Source organism: Lichenostomus cassidix, chromosome 4 (genome assembly GCF_008360975.1).
Source record: "Lichenostomus cassidix isolate B80296 chromosome 4, HeHo_3.0, whole genome shotgun sequence".
Classification (NCBI taxonomy): domain Eukaryota; kingdom Metazoa; phylum Chordata; class Aves; order Passeriformes; family Meliphagidae; genus Lichenostomus; species Lichenostomus cassidix.
Genome location: NC_139484.1, coordinates 44445844 through 44466750, shown reverse-complemented (window position 1 = coordinate 44466750; position 20907 = coordinate 44445844). Strand labels below are relative to the sequence as shown.

At 41.7% G+C, this 20907-nt stretch overlaps 1 protein-coding gene across 1 annotated transcript in view; it reads right to left on the bottom strand.

Moving 5' to 3' along the window:
• Positions 1 to 293: 293 nt before the first annotated feature.
• The window catches only part of KDR (kinase insert domain receptor), a 30815-nt gene continuing 10201 nt past the window's right edge, over positions 294 to 20907 (bottom strand). Inside the window, exons 12-30 of the mRNA XM_085058945.1 lie at positions 20693 to 20801; positions 19600 to 19944; positions 18559 to 18705; positions 18287 to 18418; positions 16522 to 16628; positions 15966 to 16101; positions 15600 to 15704; positions 14850 to 14963; positions 13548 to 13636; positions 11663 to 11819; positions 10079 to 10179; positions 8611 to 8733; positions 8352 to 8463; positions 7867 to 7966; positions 7645 to 7750; positions 6420 to 6571; positions 2879 to 2975; positions 2691 to 2779; positions 294 to 1817 (exon numbers count right to left, since the gene is read on the bottom strand). Coding sequence (XP_084915071.1) covers positions 1613 to 1817; positions 2691 to 2779; positions 2879 to 2975; positions 6420 to 6571; positions 7645 to 7750; positions 7867 to 7966; positions 8352 to 8463; positions 8611 to 8733; positions 10079 to 10179; positions 11663 to 11819; positions 13548 to 13636; positions 14850 to 14963; positions 15600 to 15704; positions 15966 to 16101; positions 16522 to 16628; positions 18287 to 18418; positions 18559 to 18705; positions 19600 to 19944; positions 20693 to 20801 — 2526 coding nt within the window. The 3' untranslated portion in view covers positions 294 to 1612. The remainder of the gene's footprint in view (positions 1818 to 2690; positions 2780 to 2878; positions 2976 to 6419; positions 6572 to 7644; positions 7751 to 7866; positions 7967 to 8351; positions 8464 to 8610; positions 8734 to 10078; positions 10180 to 11662; positions 11820 to 13547; positions 13637 to 14849; positions 14964 to 15599; positions 15705 to 15965; positions 16102 to 16521; positions 16629 to 18286; positions 18419 to 18558; positions 18706 to 19599; positions 19945 to 20692; positions 20802 to 20907) is intronic.

Sequence of the window (20907 nt, the reverse complement as noted above, 5' to 3'; positions counted from 1 at the left end):
GCCATTTTTCTAAACTGCTAAAAATCACTTTCTGGCATTTTTCAACTGCTAAAAATCACTGAATTTTCTTTACTACACAAGCCGACTGAAATGTTCGTTGACTTGGAAGAAGTAGTACTTTAGAATCTTCACTGTCAATAGAAAGGATATAACAAAAGAAAACAGACCTACTTGTAGCCCCCAGCTCTAAATTTCCAGTCCCTTTTAATGAAGTGAAAAGTTTTAGCTATTAAAAAATTTTGTGACCTTTGCAATGCTACAGAACACCAATACAAAATGTGAATAATACAGTATCTATTATATAATATATATTTATATTTTAATATATTACATTTATTTCTACATAAAGAGGCTATAAATACTGTATATGCCTTATATTCATGGTTCCCAGCATTTGACATTATAGTAAGTACAAACAAAAAAATACTTATAAAAATACAAAAAGAACCCAGTAGAAATAGCTTTACATTTTAAAATCTTGTAGTCCTCATTGTGTCTCTCAATAGAGTTCTGGGACTACAAGAGCACAGGTAAGAAGTTGTCCAACAATGAGGCACAATTTCATCACTCGGAGAAGATCAGAGCTGCCATGAAACCAGTCACAGATTACCAAGGCTACATAAACTGAGATCTCTGCCACTGTAAGCAGACTGAGTTTCCAAAGTGAAAGAGTAAGACCTAAATCTGAGGGAGAGGGATGAGATGAGAAGGTAGGGTGCCCTTAGGGTGCCCCACCAGAACCACAGAGCTTCCTGTGGTCCTAAGGTAAATGACATTGCCTTTCTACCTGTTGCAGAGGCTGCCCAAGTGGTGGTTTGCAGGGAGGGGTGCAGCAGTTTAAGGCAGCCCAGAGGCAGGCAGACATCTGGCATGAGTCAGGGGTGCTGGGGATGAAAGAGGAGCAGAGCCATCCTCAGAGGTCAGGCATGGCCCTGCCACGAGTCCCACCACTTGGCTCAGTGCTCTGCCTTCTCCCTTCTAACCGACTTCACTGAGAAAATGCAGCTCATGAGGTCTTGTACAGCAGCCTTTTTCCTCTGCCAAGGACAGAGACCATCACCCCCACCTATATTTAGCCCAGCCTATGTTTAGTCCCAGGCCATCAGTGAGTGCCAGAGCCTTGAGCTGGAGGTTCCTTTTTTTGTTTGTGAAGGTACAAGCAAGGAATAACTCTGAGAGACAAGAAGCCAGCACCACGCTGCTTCCTTCCTGGAGTCCAGCCACAAGGGATAAAACAAACAAAAAAAGCCCCACAAAAGCAGGGATGTGCCATTATTTCGTACAAGTAGAAACAGTTAAATTGAATGCTGTGATGCTGCCTGCATCAGGCAGATGCTCCACACATCACCAGGGTCAGCTTCTGCCATGGGGTTGGCACAGCCCACACACCACAGCCGGGACTTTGCACCCTCAGCCACCAGTGTCTCTTGGGAAAAGAACCCCAGACTGGCACGGCGCGGTTTTGCTGCCAGATGCTTCTGCATCATCTTCAGGAAAAATAATGTCTTTTCTCAGTCCCATGGATGCCATCTTTCAATACATCAAACCTGAATCCCACCAGCCCAGGCAATGAAGGCACATGCCAGGGGCAGCTGGAGCTGCCAGCTTCACCCTACAGTGGTGCAGGGCTCTCATAGGGGAGCCCATGGGCGCGGCAGAGAGGGGGAGAAGCCTCCTGGGCACACAAGAGTTCAGTCTCCTCGCTGGAGTAGACGGTGGTGTCCATGTCATCCGAGTGGTATCCTGACTGGTAGCCACTCGTCTGGTTGGAGGCTTCGGACATGACGGATTCGTTACTCTTGCTGGGCACCAGTGTGCTGCAAAAAACAAGCAGAATCAGGGCTGAGAGAGCTGTGGAGACTGTCTTCTGGAGGGCAGGTGGGCCACTCCAGATGGCAGCTGCTTTCCATCACAGCAGCATCCAAAGCAAAAGGCTGTACTTAAACCTGGCTTCAAGCCTTTTTAAACATGCATTTGATTATAAGCAAAGACCTTTTCATATGCCCTAACTGCACTAATGCATGAAAAAGATGTTTAATTTTTTGACAATACAAGGAGTTAGATTGCGACCACAGATGAAATGAAGAGAAAGCTTTTAGAGGCTTTATTTCAGCTGCGGTGCAATTGTAACTGCAGTGTATCTTTGTCTGAACTGAAGCTGTCCTGAAAAAAAAAATTCCTGAGAAGCTCTCAGAGAGCATACGTGAGGTTCCAGCTCCATGAACGCAACTGTGCTTCCTGTGAACTGCACAATGAAACCCCTGCACAATGCTCTGAAAATACACCCAGGTACATCCTGAAAACTTGTCAGCTATTAAAAAAAAAAAAAAAAAAAAAAAAGAGAAAGAAAAAGCAAGCAAAAAACCAAGAGCTGTTTGTCAATTCAGACAGGTCTTCATGCGCCCAGTTGTGTGCACTAGCTCAGTACCTTCGAGGGGTAGCTGATGCTATTGCAGTTCAAAAATACAAATCCTTTCTCGTTGCTGATCGAGGCTTCCAAAAGCATTACCTCTCCTCTCCTGGTACCAAATGCAGATGGACCAGGCATATCAGGCACAATTTTGCTTTCTGTTTTTGAAAATACTTTAGGGAAAGATTTTGTCTTCCAAACAATTTTACAAACCAATCAGTCTTCTGACATAGTGCAGGTAAAAGGTCATATTCAATCCTGTGTGCAGCCTGAGCCTTACCTAAAGGGTATTTTCACTTGTTTTTCATTCTCTTCCAATGCCTTCAGCTCTTCAGATGCAAGAACCATCCCACTATCTGTCTGGTTTTCCTGCAAAGGTGTTGGAAATGCATTAAATGGAAAAAGATTAAAAACACCAAAAAAAAAAAAATCAACAGAAGGAAAGTATGTATAATCAGACAAACTCACCTCCTGAACAACTTTTACAGTGGTTACCAATGGGACATCTTCGAATGTTTTCACACTCACAGGGCGGCTTTTTCTCTTGCTACCTTGTCGGTACTGACTGCAAAGAAAACAAAACAAAGAAATTTTGTGTCCACTATCCACAACTTGGCTGCAAACAGCACAATGATATCAGAATCCTTTTATCTCTCTTCAGAGAAGTTAATCCTTTTGTCAAAACATATTATGCAAACTTCAAAATATCTATTTATTGAAAGGGATGAAGAGCCTAGAAAGTGGCATATTTCTGACCTTCTGCTCCTGACAATATTGATCTCTGAGCAAATTCTAAGAAATGGCTTTGAGAAAACAGCTTCTTTCCTCAGTTACACTGGAGGGCTTCACTTCCTGCAAGCTTTGCTTAGAAGTATAATAAACAGAGGAGCTTGGAGCACAGGCATGCGTCTCTTCCTTTGGACTGCACTTCTGAGACCCCTGGCTGGACCTAGGACAACAACAGCAGACTCAGCACACTGCTGCCCTTAAGCCACAGGGATCAGGACAGGGAGTGCTAAATCTCTCTTGAAGGCTCTTCTCTGAAAGAAGCCCTCTGGTTCAGGATGATATCCATAAAAATATTGGACAAAAAAATAAAATTTACTTTCATGGCAATACTAATAGAGCAAACAAAACAGCACGCTCAGCTTTCTGCCTAAGTGAATATGGAATGAAATGGATGTTGTCCCAGTTGAACAGGACAAATTTATGGTCTTAACAGCTAATGAAGGAAAAGCCGTAGAGTTAGTAGATTAACCTGCATCCACTTGAAGTGCAAAGCTGGAGACAATTAAGAGCATCATTCACCCCATTTCCCAGCTTTGAGCCTGGCTATGCTGAATCCTGCTTATCTCCAACAGACATTTCTTTAAACTGGTGGGGACTTTACAAGTTCCTTGGTTAGCAGGCTCAGGTGCCTAATCACACTTTAATCACACTTTATCAAATATTAAACCCAAGTATTTGCTGCAAATAAAATTTGTCCTAATGCTGGGAACACAGAACAATTATTTAACACGCTCTTTGGAGCAGATTTGCACATACTAAAAACTGTTACTATGTTCCCTCTCCATTTTCTCTTCCTAAACTTAACAAAACCAGTTTTTTCAAGCTCTCCACACTAGCTATGTCTTCTGTTCCTGTTACTCTGCAGGGGAATCTAATCTATTTCCCATCCAACACTACCAGGAGCAAAACCATCTAATGGACAATCCAGTCCACTCACTCTCCTGGACAGCCTGATCTTGTATGACTACAAGTTCATTCCACAATTTGCCTTCCAAGTTTAGAAGCTCCCTGTGTTCTTGCATTTAAATGTCCATGCAGGCACAGAACTGCATGGCCAGGACTGCAGTTCCCCAGGGTGGTGAGGGCTGAGGAGCTCAGCTTCTTGATCTGAATGACCTTCCAAGTATGGGAGACCTGCATCTGCTCAGCCCAGACAAGAGCCAGCCTACACAGGCTACAGTGAATGAGATCCTCCTGGTTAAGCCAAACTACTGAGCAAACAGGACTGGAAACAGTGTGCAGGCAGAGAGAGGCCATGCATGGAATCTGACTCCTGCCCAGTGGCAGTGAGAGCTCAGTTGATGTCCTGACAGTATTTCCTGATATTTGTTTGCATTTTGTATTAGACTGTCCCATTAAAAAAAGGCCAAAAATGGTCTATAGGAATTCAAAATGCACCTTCTCTGCTATCCTCCAGGTCAATTATTCTCCTTAAAAATGAAACTTAGATTGCTTTCCCTTGATTTGTTCTTGACAAATCCATGCTGGCCATGTTTAGTTAATTTGCTTTCCTGCAGGCACTCACCATTATTTATCTGATCATTTATTCTAGGGTTGTTCCTGGGATTCAAATTAAACCGATTCCAGAATTACACTTTTTCTGTTCTTTTTATGAGTAGGCATTATCTTTACACGTTACACTAAATCTTCTTTACCTCACCTGACTGTTTTTAATGACAATCTTACAAGGTTCAGAAATTGAATACCTATTTCCTAAGCCAAATATGGCAGATGTTAGGAGGTCCTGCTGATTTTAATTTACATCAGCAATCTAAACATTCTTTAATATTCTCCATGTTTTCATTATGCTTGCTATCCTCTTCCAGCTTTGATTTAGAGATTATATTTATCAGCCTTTCCTCATCGTTAGTACTTCTGTGAAGATTGAAAAAGACATCTCTGAATAGATTTTCTGCTACCTGTATAGCAAGAGACATGCCTAGAAAATAGTTTTCAGATACCAGAATAGAAGAATAAAGCCCCTATGAAGGTCTTAACCTCCCCACTTTGCCTCTCCTACCATGGTTTCCACAAATGCTTTCACAATCCTGTCACACTGTAAGATGAGATAAAGCAGATTCAAAGTTTCCTTAAAAGACTGACAGAGTGCTTTTACTTCTGTTCATAACAGGAAATGGGGACCAGGAAAAGCCATATAGGAAGTATTAAAAGTGGAAAATAAGTGTTATGTTTTCAGTGTTAAATCATGCTTTTTTGTCTTTTAAACATTTATAGTTTGTCCCACTACTAAAACATGGGGTTGAGAGTTCAGCTGCAGGAATGTAAGTTCAATTGCAGTGTGAAACGCATTGTGCCTATGTAGTCTTTTCTGGGACCACATAAAAGCGTTATCCTGCTGCACCCCAAATCATTGGGAACTCCATCTGTGGTGGGTATGATACAAGCAGTGAGGCAGAGGACTCTGCTTCATGGAAACCACATGAAACCTGCCAACACAGTGTGTCTCCATCCTGATAGTTCTATGGATGATCTTCCTATCGTCCTTCTGAGAGTGCATTGAGCACTCCAGGGTTTCCAGCACCTCAGTGGCTGCACTGGATGAGAAAATGCCTTTCTCCCTTACATCCCATTCCAGAGGTCCCCAAAGGGCCCAGTATAAACCCCTGAAGTGCATTAGTACAAACTCCTCACTGGGAAGTCACCTCTGCTGTGACACCCAACAGCATCTACCATAGTGGATGCCCTGGGAGCCCATCAGAAGCCAGCAGTGGACAAAATCCAGTGACAACACTATTTATGTCACGTTCCTCTCTGCTATCAATTCATGACCTATTTTCCAATGTTCCACTTTAGGAGGAGAAATGCCAGTGAGGTTTTTAATGATAGATCTATCATCATTAATATTCTAGGCAGCTGCAACACAAGACTGTGAACACAACTAAATTGGACTAATAAAACTTTCTATGTGTTCTGGTTCTTAAAAAAACAAACAACAGATAGTTTCACGGCTTTCTTTGTTTTTGATCACGAATATCAAATCTTGAAAGGGTAGCAACATTAAAGTAAATAAGAAAATCACTAATTGGGAAGGCAAGAAACTAGCTTTTTCCAATAAAAGCTTTACAAATTCTTTCTTATCCCTATGGAGAAGGTTAAATATGGACCAGGCAGCTGAAGTCTCTTCCTTTCATTTTCCCTTCCCCCAGCATGAACAAAACCTGCCCAGAGGCCCCAGTAGGATGTCCACCATATAAAATACCTAATTCCTGCTGTGTTGTCATAATGGAATTTAGGATCACAGACTTCCTCTTCCTCCCTACAGGAAGCAGGTGATGTTGGGAGAGAGAGACCCGAATCCTCTTCCATATTCAGTGATACTGACAAAGGAAGGACAACGTAGTCTTTACCATCCTGTAAAATGCAGTGAAAAACAAAAATTAGATAGGCTACAGAGACACACAGACATAAACAGATATATGTGTGTATGTGGAGAATGCATCAGTCCAACAGTGTAAGTGTTTTATTTAACTATGAACAGTATATCACCTTTGCAGGAGCAGCTACATTAAAGGAAGGAAGCTTAATAAGAATCACTTCCAAGTAGTTTTAAATTTAAAAAAAAATAGATTTTTATATTATATACTGCAACATAATGTGTAAACTGGAGTTTTTTTGGATGTCTTTGAAAAAACAAAAAGTAGATTTTAGTAATGTTTGAATCCCAATGCCACAAAGAAAATTAACCCAATAGTTTAGAAGGGCAGGTAATTCCCATCACCACCAGTAGGTTAGAAAGGGAGAATCTGTCTAATAGGGGAGCACACAGCCAAATGCAGCCTCCTTCATCCAGTGGGCTCACATCTGTTGCCCTGGCCTTGTCCACTTCCGCAGTAACTGAAGAGGAAGCCTCGAGATGGAGAACTTGGAAGGGAGGCCCATGTACCCCCCTGTCACAGTGGACTCTCTTACTGCAATGCCTGCACACAGCTCATGCCTTGATACATCAATTTGCATGGAGCTGCTCACAGGCAATGAAATTCTTGTATCCTTGTTTTCCAGGATAGCCATTAAAGCATCATAGCCCATACCCTCACATGCACTGAGATAACCATCTCTGGCACAGTAAGATCAATAGGAGCTACCTGCTGGAATGTGTGTGCAGTGCAGAGAAATCAGCAGCAGAGCAGGGAACTGAGCCTGTGCCATCAACTCCCCAGCAAAGACAGCAGTAGTGTCATGGGAAGCCTTACAGGCAAGGCAGAGTGGCTTTTAGTTACTGCAACACAACCTCTGAGATCTTCACACCACAAGTCACTCTGCAGGTCAGAGACCCAACTGCTGGTCAGTAACAGGAGCGGTAGAAGCAGCCCAGGCTCCCTGACATCTCCAGCAGACAGTACCCAACTATGGAATGCTGTGGTGGCTGGCAGGAGAGGACGGATTCAGCAGGTGGTTTTAGCAACCAGAGAAAACAGTTCATGTACCTGACGGACATTGGCTTGCAGTAAATTCCCCAGGTGCTCCACCAGCTCTGAAAAAGTTGGTCTCTGCTTAGGATCTCCATGCCAGCAATCCAACATGGTTTGGTACCTAGAATGACAAAGCCAATTAAAATACCAGCACAAAGAAAACAGCACTTACTGCATGCTCCTGCACCTGCTATTAGTGTGGGGTAAATGTGAGCAGCTGGCAGAACAGTTTCTCACATTTCTGGTGTTGTATAGTCTGGTGCTCTCATTCTCGTTCCTTCTTTCAGTCTTCTGCAAAATTCCTCATCAATTTTCACTCCAGGGTACGGTGATGCGCCTAAAATGAAAGCAATGGTAATTTTAATGCATTAGACTCTTAAATTTTGGGATTAATTTTCAAGCAAATAACTTGCTGTGGTTTGTATTAATAAGACAATCTTATATTTGGATGTGTAAACAATATATACTTATGATGGAAACAGCAACTGATTGAGTAAATGAGGCACATCATCACATAATGAAATTGTATGAAGAAGCATTTCAAGTCTATGGTCCTACGTTTGCATTTTAAAGAAAATTTGAGTATTTTATTTTGATGGAGAAATAAACAGGAACTTTTCAAGAAGTAAAAAGAAAATGCTAAAAAGGATTCAAGAACACTTTGACTGTTTTCTTTGGACCCTTTTGTTTAGAGATGGCTCAGTAAAATTAAAGTCACTCACCTAATGAAAATATTTCCCACAGCAGAACTCCAAAGGACCATACATCACTCTGAATGGTATATACTCTGTCAAAAATGGTTTCTGGTGCCATCCATTTTAGGGGTAGTCTGGCCTACAAGCATTTTCATAAACAAGATAGTATCACAGTTTAGCAAAACACTGAGTACACAAATTCCTTTAAGGGAAAAAAAAAAAAAAGAAAAAAAAGAAGTCCTGACTTCATATTAATTCTCTATCAAACAGACAGTCTGAAACTTACATCTCCTTTCCTGACGTAATCTGGGTCTTTGTAGATGTCTCGAGCCAAGCCAAAATCACAGATTTTGACCACGTTATTGTCTGACAAGAGGATATTACGAGCAGCCAGGTCCCTGTGGATGCACTGCAAAGAGAAGTAAACAACTTCATATGCTGCCTGTTGTCACAGCTCTGTCCACACGGCTGATCTCTTTCACATATGTGCTCTCCTACCCTCAAAGGCCAGATAATTCTTAAAACCTTTTAAGAAAAAGAAACCTCAGCATCAACAGTTGCTGATTTTAAGTGCTTTTTTGATGGTCACCACTGATTTGGCTCAGGGAGACTTGTGTTCCCAAGTCCAAACATACATCTGTTTATCCACTGTGCAGAGAGGGCCTTTGAAGTTAGCTAATTAATTATCCTAAGAAGCTGACACAAAACAGGTTCAGATCTGATTACCTTTAGATTTACTTAGGTTCACTCAAATCTGTGTACTCCACTATTTCTCTGAAAAACACCACACTAAAATGCTGACTTGATTCCAACACAAACTAATCTTTACTACAGAGAAAGAAGTCCACATCTCTACCTATACAGAACAGCTTAGTTAACAACCCAAACACTTCAAAACTCAAGCCTCAATAGCCTGAGGTTAAAAAAATCAGGCTCTGAAAGTAACTTCAGGTTTTCTTCTACTTTGGATGGAAACTGTGTATTCTGGAAGCAGCTATTTTTATATATGCACATCAATCAGGATGCATGAAAGGTAGACAAAAGCATGTTTTTAGAAAAAGACTCTGAAGTCTGCTTTTGAACACCTAGACTGCACTCTAGAACAGTGATGTATTGCCCACTTCTATTTTATTTTCCCATTTCTAAGTATTTTTTGTTTCTGTACAGCTGCATGCAATTCCTCACTCTTGCTGGAATTGTCATCCTTTGAAACATGTGCTCTACATATTTAGGCTCAAACCACAAAAAAGCACTTCTAGAAGGTCAAAATGCAGGTGAGGTGCTGTTGATTGCCAGGGTGTCTTTGGCAAGAGATTCTCCAAGGAGTCATCCATGAAGTTGCACAGCTCAGCATCATTTCTCCTCACATTGCTCTTCCAATCTGACTGCACAAGGAACAAGCAACCTCCTCACAGCAAAATCCTTTACTCTTGTTTAGCTCCTGCTACCAGGGATTTGTCCCTAATTCCTTTAGTCATCCTTACAAGTCAGCTCCCCTCCTCCAACCACTTAACCATTCTTCTGTGCACTGGTGGCCCATAAACCTTATACAGATCACTGACATTTGTGTCAATAAACACATGGGCTGTTTCACTCTGTAGTATTAATGATTTGGGTATGTCTTAGAGCAAAAAGAAAATGTTGTGGATGACTGCTAGTCCAAAGATGAACATGCTGTTTCCTTCTCTAGACCTACAGCACTACTTCCTACAGTCAAATAAATAACATGCCACTCTTCCTGAGAAGCTCCTTACTTTGCGTGAAGCCAAGAACTCCATTCCTCTCGCCACCTGGAAGCTATAACAGATGAGGTCCTCCATGGTCAAAGGGTTCTTGCAAAGGTCTTCAGGACCAGCTGCAAAGAATCAGATGACAGTCAAACATGCCCTTCGTCACTGATTTCACCCATAACCACTTGTTAGGTAAAAGTCCATCTGAACCTTATGCCACATTGGACTGGAAGAGCAAATCGAGCACATTTTTTGGTCATATAATTATGACTAACAACCCATTTTACATCAAACTCCTTTACTTATGCAAAATAAACTTTGAGATGACAGGTTATACCCTAAGCCCCCTTGCTTATTTCCAGAGGTCCCACCAGAAGAAAGATTTGCAAAAACCCAAAAATAAAACAACTGAAACTCGGCTCACAAGTTCCTAGGACAGTAAAGCTTTCTGTGGTTTCAGCACATGAATTTGGAAACCAAGGAGAGGGAGGCCCCACCTAGTCTTTATGAGGAAAGAATATGCCATGGGGAGAAGGACTTCACTTTGGCAAAAAGCCCTGCTAATTTAGTGTAGAAGAACTCTAACATCATACTCAAGTGACCTGGATGAATAATGTACTCAAATATCTAAAGATACTTAGGCATTTAGTTCCTGCTGAAATAAACAACTCTGTGACTTTGCTCAGCTCTTGATTTTAAGCAGACATCTACCAATAACTACAACACTGGTGGCTAAAACCTTCATTGTAAGGGCTGCTTCAGCTCTACATACTTCTTGTAACATCCCAGCTCAGAGGGTCAATGTTTACACCAGGGACTACTAGAAAAGGACCAAAATGGTGTGGGAATGCACAAAGTGCATGCGTGACATTACCTATTAGATTGCATTGAAACTGCAAGGTCATTCTCCCTGTTCACTTACTGATGTTTTTCTTTGCATTAAATTATTTTTAATAGTAGTCGAGGTACAGGCAGCAGAGCTATGGCCTTCCTCCCAACCAGTCTGATCCTACCCCTAGGTGAAATTAGCAGCCTCTGAAATAGCAGCACTGAGCATTTTGTGCTGTGTCTGCCAAAGGAGGACATGGCAAATACATGGCAAATACATGAGTGAAACCACTGCAGAGGATATGTGCATCCTGGGGAGGCTTTGAATGAGTGGGTAATTCAGGCTTCCTGTTTCTGATGCACCACCTGGGCCGAGGGAAGGCAAAGCAAGCTCTCTGCTAATAAGCAGTGAAGCAGACAGCATTTCACTGTATTTAACTTCTGAGTAAACATTACAGAAATTCAGTTTGCATCCTGGTGCATCCCTCTCTGCACTGTCTTCAGAGTCTGTGCTCTGCAATTTTCCCTAAAGACACTGGGGCATTAAACAGAAAATTTCCAAAAGGCATCAAACTAAAAACAAACCCTTTTCAGACAGGGCATTATCTGGGATTGGACTGAGGGGTGTGGGATGCTGATCTAGATAGCTCAGGAACTTTGGTCATCCAGAAAATACTGTTTGCAGCTTTGAGGGAGCTTCAGAAAGCACACAGTCCCCAATGTCCCTCATCAGCCCCACCAATGACACATGTTCCAACACCAGGAGAAGATGCATCCTACCATCCTCCTCTTCCACGTCACTCAGGGACCTCTCCTCCACAAAGCCAGAGCTTGCTGAGCTCTGGCTGCTCGTGATGCTGTCCAGCCGTCGCTTCAGGTCTGCAGAGACATCACCAACGTAGTTCTCTTTCCCCTGCCGAAATCTGGCACATTTGGTCTAGAAATATGAGGGGAGGGTGAGAAAAATTAAAAGCTGAGAGCATGCCAGAAGCTTCTGCTGGAGAGGCAGTGATGCTCCCTATGATCTGTGCCGAGGTCACCAGGGAAGGCAGGGAGGGCAACCCAGTGAAGGTGTGATCAGCTGCTCTGCTCCAAGCCAGCTCTGGTTGGGGCACCAGGCTGGTGCACTGACAGCATCAGCAAAACCCAACCCATGGCCAAGCAGATTCACCAGCTGGAGCACCCTCTGCCACTCCACAGCATGACTTTCACCTGCTTTTGTGTCCTCCCAGCCAAACCACAGCAACATCTCCACATGCTGGGGACTAAATGCACTCTGAGGAGCTGGTGGGCTCAGCCCCCGGTGCCCATCACTTGTGAAGCACATGTGGATGGATGCTGCCCAGCCCTCTCACACACTCCAGCCTCTCTGTACTGCTGTGGCTTTATCTCCTGCTGCTGAAAAGGCCCTTCTGCTAAACCTCTACCTTGGCCAAAACCCTAACAGACATCAAAATCTAACTTATTTCCTTCTTCCCCTAAGCCACTGCATGCCTCTAGGGAGGAATCCAGCCCCACAGGCTTCCTCCACAACATTTCCATTTTCTCCTGCTTAGGTTTGGTGATTTCTTTCCCTGGCAGGGCTGGCTTTTAACATTGCCAAATCCCACTCCCACCACACATGTAAGCAAGGGTCAGCACCCTCCAGAAACCCTGTCTCTTCCTTCAAGGCCTCTCAGATATTTGTTTATCTTTTTACCTCACAAGAAGATGCAGTGCGTTGCCTTTGCCAATATAAAATAGTAAACAATGTCTCCAAGGATAAAGAAAAATAACCCCCTGGAGAACTGAAAAGCAGTGGGAAGAAGCTCTGATCTAAACACAGCAGCTGCAGGAAGACTGAAGGCTAGCAATGGGGCAGAGCACAGCCCAGGGGCCTCCCTCTTGGCTGTGGGTGGAACAGGATAAGGTCCCCAGGATGCTCCTCAGTGCTGGGTACACTCAGCCATGCTCTTCACACAGCAATCTGACCCTGAGAGGGGATGGATCCTCCACATGGATCCACTCCAGAAATAAGACTCCTCCCAGAGGTGCCCAGAAATGAGTTTGAAAATGCCAGTCTCCATCCTCCCCCTTCTTTCAAATCAGGGTGGAGGGGGGTTTGCTGTGATGGAGCTCCTTCTTGCAAAGGACTTGGGAGGTGAAAAGCTGAAAGTACATTCATGAGCTACACCAATTATAGAAAACTATTAACAGCAAAAGAAATGCATAGCCTCATTCAGTGATGGGCCAAGGGGACAGTGGAAAGGATAATCATGTGATAGCAGGCACCTATGGATATCTGATGGATATATACATTAAGCTAGGAGTGCAGCTATTTAAGGTGGTCTGGAGCTTAACTAAGAAAGGAAAAAATTCAGGCTGATAATCAGAAAAAATTTCCTGAAAGATACAGCCAAGTGTAGAATACTCTGCCAAAGGAAATAGTGGAAGCCCAGTTCCTTTGCACATTTTAAGCTAACAATAACAAACCAGCTACATTGCAGGGGCCAGGGGAAAGACTAGATGACCTCTGATGTCTTTGCCATCTCTCATTCCCATGAGAAGTACTAAGACATTCTGCGTCCCCAAGGATTGCCACTTCAGTCTGCACTAGAAAAAGAAACATTGTGTGTGGAAAAAACCCACCAAATCAAACGTTTTACTGTTAACCTTGACTCCTTACCTTGTAAGGGACAAATTCACTCCTCTTGCTCCGTAGGTAAGCTGAGAGGTTTCCAAACTTGCAATATTCCACAATCACCATGAGTGGGCCTGTACAACACAGAGATTTGTTACAGCATTTATATCCCACCTCATCTCACAGCATAACTTCTGGCTAGAAATACATACAGTTCAAAGAGCATTCCCTTTGCCAAAGGTTTTTTAAAATATCACAACAATAAAAAAAAAAAAACTAATCAAAGCATGGAAGTTATGCATTTTTCTGCTGTTTAAGGGAAGAAAACAAATGTCATAATTTTGAAACTCACAGGCTTCATTCCATATGTCAAAAAATATAGCAGTGTGTTTATATTTGAAGTGCCAATAACAGCCTGTGTTAATTGACATTGTAAGGATGAGACATAAATATTTGAATGAACTTCAGGACAATTAACCATTCATCTGTAATAAAATACACACATGACTATCCATGCATTTTTGTACAGGTGGTTAAAGTACTAACAATTTAAAACATTAATCTCGGTTTCAGACATAGGTGCCTTAATGTACAATCTAAATGTGGTATTTCATGCTCAGATTTACTTCATATGCTGTAGTGATAAATTTTCATCCTAGGTTACACATACTGGCCATCTCTATTTTATTATGGAATAAACAAGGAAATAAATATTTATGGATTACGTTTCCCTAAACTACTGACTTCTGTCATGGAACTTCACAAATTAAATTTTCATCCCACAGTAAGCCAAGTCAGCTTCCCTGAAAAATTATTACTGAGTTACTTTACACTGAATTTCTTCCAAATTAGTTTGTAGTACTGGATTTGCTAAACAAAACATCTGTCCCCAATTATAAAGTGAAATAGGTTTATCCACCCAGAGCTGGACTCCAAATTGCAATCTTGCCTCCTACACACACACAGAGGCACCAACAGCCCATCCAAAGACACAGAGGGTAAATCACAACTTGCAGTCCCACTGTAGCTGGTGACAAGAGTTAAGAGTCACTTTAACATCTGGTATTAGACTCAGCTCTGACACATGGGCTGTCCACTATAAAGGTGGATCTCAAGCATAGAAAAGCAAGTGATAAAACAACTAAGGGATGGAACTGCACATAGAACTTAGGGATTCTGAGCCCTTATTCTGCCTCTGAACCTGCTTACTCTTATCAGATTTTTTTATTTTATTTTTAATAACTATTCTTTCCAATGCTTAATTTTGAAACACAATTGTCTGTGCAGTGGAAATGGAAGAAATAGGTATTTCATTAGTACCTTCTCACCCATTAAGGCGTTACTCACCTCCTGGCTTTGTACAGGCTCCAAGTAAATTGACAACATTGAGATGATGGCCAATATGAATGAGTATCTTCAGCTCTGACATAAGTGCTCTGTGTTCACTATGGGTTGCCCCTTCTGCAGAGGTAGAGCAACACAGATCAGGAGCATCACAAACAGAAAGGTTTTGCCCTCCTCCTCATTCTCTTCTGTTATTTATCCAGCCCATCAACTGAGGAGCCTTGCTGGCTGGCAGGCTTGGTCAGCTATGCCAGTACAGCACAGGGTGGAATACAGCCCCCAGCTGCTGGCAGCCCCATTTTGCTGCCCCATTAGGTCTTCTTTAGGAACAATGTGTCTGGGAACCACACATTTCACCCTTTCTGTGGCAAATGCAAGGCAGTATAATATGATTTAAAGTGAGGAGAAAGCTATTCCAAACTACAACTCAGTTTGGAGCGTGCCTAAGCCATTGTCTTGAGACTTGCAGAAAGCTTCCCACAAGGATGCATAAGGCAAAAACGGACACATGCAAATTGATTGCAGGAGCAACTTTACGTTCTGAACCTAAACAGAACCATAAAGCAGTGGCTAGGAAACCACAGCTGCATTGCTTCAGTTATCAAAGAGGGAAAGGCATGTACTTTCTCTAATCACTGCTTCATGGTAACAGCTGTTAAGCTAAACTTTTACCATGACTGGTACAATGCTTACAGTGTTGACAAATATCCCTATGTTGTATATTCAAGTTGGAGTTTTAGTCATTAGTTTTACCTTTAAGCATTTTGACTGCCACTGTTTTGCAGGTAGCAGTTTTGTCAATCCCAAATGCATCTGCTTCTATGACCTGGCCAAATGCTCCACGTCCAAGAGGTTTACCTTGAAGTGAGAACACAAACATATTCACTTGGCACAGAAGGCAAAAGTTGTAGAATAAAAAGCAACTCCAAAATGAGTTCATGTAGCAGAAATTAACAGAGGACTTAAAATGTAGATAGGATGCATCATATCCTGTGGGAACACAGAGCCCACCCAGGGATCATGCAGCAGAGCAGTCCCATGGCAAGCTAGGGCCTGAAACCCCCTCCAGCACAGTGCTGGCTGCAGTACCACTAAATGGCTCATGCAATGAAAACTCACCGAGCTTTAGCCGGTCTCTGGGAAACTCCCACTTGCTGGCATCATATGGGAGCCTCTCACAGTGCTCATCTATAGGGACTTCATCAGGATCCATGATGATTGACAAGTAGCCAGTCTTCATGTCCCCTCCGTTGGCCTGGAAAATGGTATTAGTTGCAGTTGCACAGTTTTTTGCTGGCAATGTGCAGGCAAAATGCCATTTTCTCACTTTAGAGTATGTCATTAGTTCCCAGAAATGCCAGGCTACCATTTCCCTACATCATGTCATCATGAGTGTGATCATTGTTAATTACTTGCACTTTTCTCTCTCTCTCTTTTTTTTTTCTTTTTTAATAAATAGAACCAGATGAAACATTTTTCTATTGCAAGGGCCTGTTCAATTAAAAACAAATTTCTGTGCCCCCGGTTCCAGTCAAGAATGTTATGGCATGGAGAGAAAAAATGTGTCTGTTGATTTAAGAACAATGGAAAGAAGCAACACAAAAGGCCTCAAGTCAGCTCTCATTTGTCACGCAAGACCAGTGCTGATAGGACAGTATGAGAATTTTTTCATTACCCGCTTAACGGTCCGGAGGATGATTACAAGAAGCAACCAGAAGAACATGGCAATCACTGCAGTGCCAACGAGGATAATGAGCTCCAGATTTGTTTTCTCTTCAGCGCCTGGGAAGAAATAAATGAATATTTGAGTGATAGTTGGAAGCATATCTGTTTTGTTCATTCATTAAAGTAAAGAATGGAGGTCCTTGTTTGGTAGGTTCGTTTTAAAAGTGCAACATGGAGCAAAGAAATGAAAGCAAAACAAAACAAAAATGTTGGGGTTTATGTTGGAATATTACAGTTTCATGCTGTTTTACACACCATCCAATTTTTCAGCATCAACTTTATTCCAAGGACAGTGTCTGGACCTTTGGCAAATATAAAAAAGTAAAATTCGCATTTTTGGAAAGAAATAATTGTTTTAGAATACCCCAAAATAATTACTCTTTCTTTAGATGCCAAAAAAACACTCCCATCATATAGAAAATAAAGTGCTGTGAGAATGACCTGGAGAACAATCTCTCTCTTGTCTCTTGACATCATTCAGCTGGGGCATGAAAAATGTGGTTCTACAAGAACAGATGATAATAAGGTCTTATTTACAACGTTCCTTTTCCAGTAAAATAGTGGCCAGCAAATACCACTTGAACATCTTTTAGTGCACAGGGGAAGCCCTCTTTTTCAGTTCCTGTTTGCCACATCATGCTCCTCTATTTCATCCTTCACACCACGAGATTTTCTTGCACAGTAGCACACTCCATTGCATGACCCCAATGAGCTGCACTATAAATTTTTTGGAGTGAAACAGTATGTCCTACAGATTCCAAACTTCTACAGATGTGCCCCAGCCACATTTACCACATCAGCTGAAATCTACATTAATGTCAGCTGCAGATAATTTCTACCCCATGTAAATATTTTGCCCAGCATCTAAATATCCTAAAGGGATCTGTAAGAATAACATTATACTGCTTTATTTACTTTAATGGAACAGGTCAGACAAACACCCTGACTTCAAAGACAGAGGCTTGTGAAGGGTTCAGTGACTAAAGAAGGCCAATGCACTAATATCAAGTGCAAGGAGCTTTTAGTTTGAGGCTTCTCATTGAAACTCTTAGTGGAAAGTCCGTCATGGTCCCAGCTACCCAGACTGCAGACTAACCTCTTGCTTAGGATTTATTGTCATTGCAACTTGTATTTTGGCGTGCCACAATAGGACTGGAACAAGTGAGGGATAGGTCTCACAAATGCTGCTTTCAGAGTGTGGTGGACTAAGGCTGGAGTCCCCTGACTCAAAATCACTACCTGTTTCACTGAAATGGGACAGCAATCACAACAGACTGCAAAGTCTTCAGCACATTTTTCTTAGATGCTGTGAGAGCAATGACATAACTTTAAAAGGTACAACATACTATGCTAAAAAACATAGTGTAACAATTATATTATCTAGACAACATAGATGCCCCAGGATAACTGCATGTTTAAGTAGCTCTGTTGTATGGGTTTGCATGCAATATAGATTGGCAGTTTTCTTTGCAACCACAAGTAAGACAGATGCAGTTTTTGCTGAAAAGCTCTAAACAACATAGTGGAGCAGAAAGCATCAACCTGAACAGCTGGTTTATGACAGCTATGACAACACCCAATTTGAGCTTGATAGGAATGGACTTTTCACAATTTTCACAGTATATTTTCAGATCTCCCATCAGAAGAGCCAGTAAATTTTCCTTCTAGTTATTCTAAAGATTTCATGCACAATCTGGAAAGAAGCTAACACCAACCTTCCACTGAAAAAAAAGCCACTGCTTTACTGCATCCAAGAACATTGCATGCAAGGCAGGTGTATAACCCTCCATCTTCTTTCCGCACCCGACGGATGGTTAGTGTTTTGTTCCCATCTTTTAAAACAATACCTGGAAAAAATTACAATTCTTAGTTTTGCTATTTTTATGCCACTTTTTGTTAAGTACTCGAAACTTTTTGTGGTGAAAATCAGCAGTCAGTCCCATGAAAGAAAGCCTTTTAATGATAATAGCAAGGGAGCAATCCTCACCTGAATCTTCCACAAGGGTCTCGTTATTTTTAAACCACATGATGCTTGGAGGAGGAATGCCATTCACTGCACATGACACTTCTATAGTTTCACCAATGTTTGTTGTTTGATTTTCCAGATTTCCTACAAGTGTGGGTGCCATGGGCTCTGTTGGTTTGAAAATGCAGTGAAATTACTGATTATTAAGAAAAAGATCCATTTTTTTCAGTAGTAGCACTTCATGTCTCAGTAACAAAGTCTCAAATCCTTTTATTACACCGAGAGCCACAGTGCTCATGTTAAGATCATAGTGAAACTTCCACATGACGTGAAAAAATTATAACAGCCAAGAAAATTTCAACAGTATTGATATAACCTGATTTAGCTGATTTAATTTATAACTGCTCAGGCCGCTGCGGGAAGAGGGAATAGTTGAAAAATTGCTTCCCTCACATTTACATGTCCAGAGTCCTTGTGAGAGGTTTTTAATGCACTGTTGGTCCATTAAAGGACAGGCCATGAACATGTATAAGAATTTTCATGAATCTGCCTAATTAACCTAGTCAGGTAGGTCCCAAAGCAAAGTCATCACTACTGGTGTGAAAAGCTGACAGATTATCAGCTTGCATTGCTTGTGCCTGAATACCAGCATCACTCATGGCAGTTTTAAATTGCAGACACTACTTCAAACTCAAGAGTCAGTCACACAAAGCAAAAGCATTAATGTTATGAATACACACATGCATATATAGCTTCAGAGAAAAATGTGTTCTGAAAAGTAAAGTTGAGAAGTTACTGAGCTGAACACATTACTTTGGCAGAAGCCAAACACATCTCCTTGCACAGTACAGTGCCTCGGTTGGTGTTTCCTCAGTGGTGCTAACGAAACACTCCCTGCTGCCTGGACAAGAAGTGTGTGTTACAATTGGTTTAAATCTATTTAACAAACTGAGTGCACCATTAACTAAACACATGCAAAGCCTGAATATACCAAAACCTGCAACTATTGCAGTTATTTTCACATACAACCACTCACTTTGCTTCAGAGTAAGAGAACCATACCTTGAACAGTGAGGTGCTTCACCAGGCAGTGCTGTGTTTTAGCCTTTTTGTCCTGAGCAATGCAAACATAGTCTCCTCCATCTTGGAGGGAGATGTTACGAAGGATGAGCTCTAAGGTGACATTTTCACCATTGGTACTTGAAACTGTCTCATTCAGCTTCTGGAGAGCATTGAGGTTCTTGCACACAGGCATGGGCAGCCCTCCAAAGGGAGTCTGAGAAACATGAGCACTGAGTTTGTACCATGATAGCTTCTCAAAGGTGAATTTGTCTGCTGTGCATTGCAAGGACATGTTATCCCTCTCTGTCAGTTGGTTCTGAGGCTGGAGATTAATTTCAAGACCTCCTGCAAGTTAAAAAAGTAAAACAAATTCCTATTTGTGCATTTTGTGGCTAACAACTTGAAAAAGTCATACAGATTTTGTCATCCTATCTGGTTGCAAATAAGGAAAAGAAACACTGAAAAAGATCAATCAAATCAATCAGTCAGTCAACTAATCAATTATCTAAGAAGTACAATCTCATTAAAAACAATACATTTCAAATGGATCAAATGAAGGACTGTGTAAAGAATACAGTTACCTTTCCTGTAGAAACTTACAGCAACCTAAGATGATTCTTAGCAGTTCTTTAGAGTTCATTTTTAACTTTGGATTAAAATAAAATTTTGGCATGTGAATATGGGGACTAACTTGTAAGGAGACAGAAGCTCTTTGCCACTGGTTTTGAAAATTTTAGTCTTAGCTCTTACAGTACATCTTTTCTCATTTTGTGACACTACCATAATTTCTCTGCAGGTCTTTTAAGTGACTGCAAAAGCTCAATAGTAGTCACTCTCGGGACAACAGTGCCCATCTTGCATCACATTCACTGGCCTGTCACTCCACTGATGCTTCTAGAACTAATCACTTAGCTGAAATTAGTGGCAACTTTTCAGGCTGCCTAAAGAAAATCTTAGGTGAACCTAAAATCTGAACAAATTGAAGGATTTTATAAAGGACAGGAATCAGATAACAGCATTGAAGTGCGTTGCATTAGCAAATAACAAAAATAACATGAATTTAACATGGCTGTCCTCAGCAGAATGCACTTACTGGTGACATGGAAGGAGATCACTCTCTCACTTGACCCAGCCCTATTGGTAGCCATACATCTGTACAATGCAGATACATTTGCTGCTTGAATCACGAGGGTGCTCACAGTCTACAAGAGAACAATCAAGCAATTTTCAGACCTTATCAATGCTAAAGCAGCACCTGACCACCTCAACTGCTCAGCAAAGGGCTCTGCAGATATCTGCACAACCAAA